Below are 4320 nucleotides of genomic sequence, written 5' to 3'. Positions count from 1 at the left end.
TCAATACAAAGTCTAACAATAAGATCCTCCATAGACATCTCCTTTCGCTTGTGCTTAAGGTAGTTCTTGAAATCTTTTCATCCAGGTGAAAGCTTTTCAATAACAGCAGCGACTTGAAAAAGACTCACTTATGACCATTCCCTCAGCATGAATGTCATGAATGATCACCTGCAGTTCCTGCACCTGACTGACCACGGTCTTAAAGTCTGTCATCTTATAATCAAGAAAGCGGCCAACAATCCACTTCTTTGCCCCAGCGTCCTCGGTTTTATACTTATCATCAAGTGACTCCCATAAGGCCTTAGCTGTTGGCTTCGTGTTGTACACGTTATACAACGAGTCAGACAAACAATTTAGCACATAGTTCTGACAGATGTAGTCGGAGTTCTTCCAAGCATCAACAGCATACACAGTCTGCATGTTACTCTCAGCAGTGAGCAACAGTAGTTCTTCCTTAAGGAAGCGATCCATATGCAACGTGGTCAGATAAAAGTGCATCTTTTATTGCCAACATTTGAAGTTCGTTCCGTTGAACTTCTCAGGTTTTTCAACATGTGCAGCAGGCACAATTGGCATAACAGGTGCAGCAGGCACAACAGGTGGAACAGATGGTACGTGCGTCTGTACTACAGGTGTATGCACACCAGTAGGCACCGCATGTATGATCGGAGGAGTGAATCATGTCGATATATGTCCAAGAGGAACACTAAACTATCCAATGACAGTGTGTCCCACAGGCACATGTCCCGAAGGCACATGTCCAATAAGTGTTTGACCCCCATCAGATCCTACGATCTGTGCGTTAGGGTTAATCGTCTGCTGGTGAACCCCATCATATGCAACGATCTGTGCGTTGGGATCAGCCGTCACGTTTACAGCGTTGATCACAGTTTGGTTCTCCATCGATTTGTTACTCAATAAAACAAGCTGATACAGATGTATCAGTCACAGATATATAAAATAAATAGCTTTAAGATTGTGAATACAATCTGCGATTAATACATGCAATTGAAATAGTGTGTGTGAATAACAGTGCGCGAGTATAACTGTAAAAAATAGAAAATAAACGAAAGAGATAAGGATAGGAGAGAGTTCTCGAGTCCAGTTGAAAGGAACTGTCTCCTTAAAGCTATTTCGCCTCTCACCGTATGTGCGAGCCGATAGCCTCCCGGGATAAAACGAGAAGACGGTGTCGTTATACAAACAGCACCTTCGGCGAGCTAGAACAGAGTAAGAAACTATCACCGAGTAGAGAGAGAAGAATAGGGTTTGTGTTTAGAGACGGCTGTGTGTGGTATCGTATAAGTTGATTTTCCCTAATCCCTATAACGATATTATATACAGACTCTGGATGACATGTGCCCTACTCTTTACAATTAAAAATTATATCAAAACTGGAATAATTATTTGAGCCCAAGCCCAGTGGAAATAAAATTAGCAAAACTAGTCCGTGATTATACGGGCCCATTTTCTGCTACATTCGTGGCCGCACGTCGCACGCGCGGGCAAGCTCGAAGGCGCTCGAAGGCTTTGCAAGCCTCGGATTACCCCTCGACATCCCACAATTTGCACTCCCCTGTGCGCGCACGTAGGAGATGGAGCAACACCTTACTAACACTTTTAAACACTACTAAAGTGTTGTGCTATATAAAGTAATGAAAACCTCTTTTCCATTTCAACGTGGCATACAAATTTTCACATCTACATTTACACCTTCAAGGGACCAACTTTTTATGATCGTATCTCATTAATCCGTTAACCATTTTGAGTGTTTCAAAATGTCTCGGAAATCTTTTACGGAGAAAAACATACTTCAAGCGTCACCAACTCAAGAACGGCCCAAAATGACTTGACAATGTGGGACTCGATACCCACATTTTTCAACAATATTTTGGGATGTTAACGGGGGCTGGAGCCGGGGGTATGACACCCGGAAGATAACGAAGAATGTAGATGCGTCTACTTGCAATGAGTCCATATAAAATGACAAACAAATCATTGCTGATGATAAGTGCGCCAACATAGAGGGGTAGAACGGCGAAAGTGAGATGCTGAGAGCGACAATTCTAATTATCTTGGCTTGCGCCAATTATATTTGGCAGATTGATTCGATAAGGTGTCGAATAAGATTCATCTGTTTGACGCAAGAGCTTACGCATTTTAATTTTCAACACCGAGAAAATCTCTTGCTGGCTAAAACTTTTTCTGGTTCTAGTTTTTGTTCATTTTTTTAACTATACACATTGTATATTCATCGACTCCGCGCGTTATGTTCTAACTTTTAGTCTGCATAGTATTTTCTTCCTCATTGCAGCAAATTTATTGAACTTGTATTCAAAGTCATATTTTCCAAAATTTCGAAGTTCTGACATTTCGAACAGTTTCGATAAAATCAAACATTTTACGCCTTGTAAGTCCTTTGTCCAGCAACAAAATTTGATCTCTTGTTTACATTGGGAGGAATATGCAACCCAAACAACTAAAGATATTTACATGTTTCACCTTTCCCCGTCTTCATCCATGACCATGAATCACGGTTTCATTTTTCTTTCCAACATTTCTGAATTTTCACTGCCTATATTCGACATTCCCCTGGTGACTAGGATACCGAATAGCAAAGCCGTCGACCGAGTTTGTAAAACACTGGGAATAACCATTGAAGTTCATCAACTCCGAAGTGTGATTTTTGAGACCACTCTCAACTTCCTCGTCTATACTTGTTTTAAATCTTGTGTCTAAACCACCAGGCTGTGAAATTAAATTACAGGGGACATATACGCCATTCTGATAGTTATTGTTGTTGCTGTTTAGTGCTTGAGTTTGATTTCCTGTCGGAGCTCCAGCAAGTTGTTCAGCTATAGCTGCCCAGTCATTGAGAGAATTCATTCTAGGAAGATTGATAAATCTGTCGTCAATCTGCGGCAAAGATTCCATTACTTCATCGAATTGAGAAGAACATGAAGATGATGAGCCATGACTTAGACTATGTTCTGTACTAGCAATTCCACCCGCTAATTTTTGTTGTGCACTTGGGTTTTTCTTGTAAATTCGACATAGTACCCAATCATCCAACTGTTGGATCAAATACAAATGTACATATTCATCATTTGATTAACAAGTCACAAATAATCCAACATATAATTCCAAAAAAAAAAAAACCAAGAACGTGTTTGCATTTAAGACCAATAATTTGTTCTAAGATCAAATTTTGTACCTTTGAACTTCCATTTCTTCGTTGGGGCTCCGAAAGTCTGTACTCGTGCATAATCCAGTTAGTCTTTGTTCCTTTGGGAGCTTTACCAATGTAGAAAACTAGAGCTTTCTTAATTCCAACCTTTTTTCCCTCACTCGTTATAGTCTTGTCGGTTCCCGTTGCCTTCCAGTAACCCGAACCAGCTACTCTGTTCGGGCGTGATCCATTCGGATATTTTCTGTCTCTTGGACTAAAGAAGTACCATTCTTTCTCACCGAACATGGCTTTACCTGATCCACAAAAGGGAAAAAAAACATTTAGTAAATCGAAGCTAATCGGTTCATAGTACAGTGTTCTACAATCGAAATGAGAAACACCAGAGGTCCTAAAACATTTGTAAAAGTACAGAGAAGCCTAGTGTAACAGTTAATCATGCATGATTAATAATAATTTTATCGCCTCCTGTGCTGCTATATGTAACAAAACTATTGATCAAACAGTGCATTATCACGTTAACGCACAATTAGAAGTAGACAATTTGACACATTAATGAATTATACGTAAAACGAGTTAAAGAAAATACTAATGGGATATTAGACTTACTAGGCAAAACCCAAGGATCAAATTTGTAGAGATTGATTTCAGCTATAATCTGAAGAGAGAAATGTTGGCCAGCAACTTTCCGACAGAGATACTGAACCATAAGCTCTTCGTCCGTTGGATAAAATCGAAAACCCGGTGGCAAGTTTAGCTGTGAAAGAGGGTCAGTCTCCTGCACACCCATTTTTATCTGATTTCTCTAAAATTACAAGAATGAGGATGATGATATTGATTATGCTAGGAGGGAATTGATTTTGTTCAAATATTATTTCATTTTTTCTAAAGTTGCATGATCAGCACGTTATTATATAGGCGTGATATGTAACAGGGAGATAAATATCGGGTCATTTTCAACAATTTGAGGTGGGCCCATATGGGAGTCCATCACCGTGGAACTATGGACACCGAGGGGGTTAATCGGGCGGCCGACCTTAGCCAGTGGGTTTAAAGAAAAGCCCAAAGTCCAAGTGCATGAACCACGTTACTAAAGTCATAACACAACAAAAGACAGCACACAGTCAATTCCG

General features: G+C 40.1%; 1 protein-coding gene across 1 annotated transcript; it reads right to left on the bottom strand.

Annotated features, from left to right (window-relative positions):
* Positions 1 to 2389: 2389 nt before the first annotated feature.
* Positions 2390 to 4081, bottom strand: LOC141686890 (NAC domain-containing protein JA2-like). Its single transcript, XM_074491982.1, has 3 exons — positions 3797 to 4081; positions 3215 to 3483; positions 2390 to 3072 (listed from the first exon to the last, which is right to left on the bottom strand). Exons 1-3 carry the CDS (start codon positions 3975 to 3977, stop codon positions 2569 to 2571), a joined length of 954 nt encoding a protein of 317 aa, XP_074348083.1. The 5' UTR covers positions 3978 to 4081; the 3' UTR covers positions 2390 to 2568.
* Positions 4082 to 4320: the final 239 nt, after the last annotated feature.

Source organism: Apium graveolens, chromosome 9 (assembly GCF_009905375.1).
Source record: "Apium graveolens cultivar Ventura chromosome 9, ASM990537v1, whole genome shotgun sequence".
Lineage (NCBI taxonomy): Eukaryota > Viridiplantae > Streptophyta > Magnoliopsida > Apiales > Apiaceae > Apium > Apium graveolens.
The sequence above is the reverse complement of the archived record's forward strand: the minus strand, read 5'-3'. Positions and strand labels throughout refer to the sequence as shown.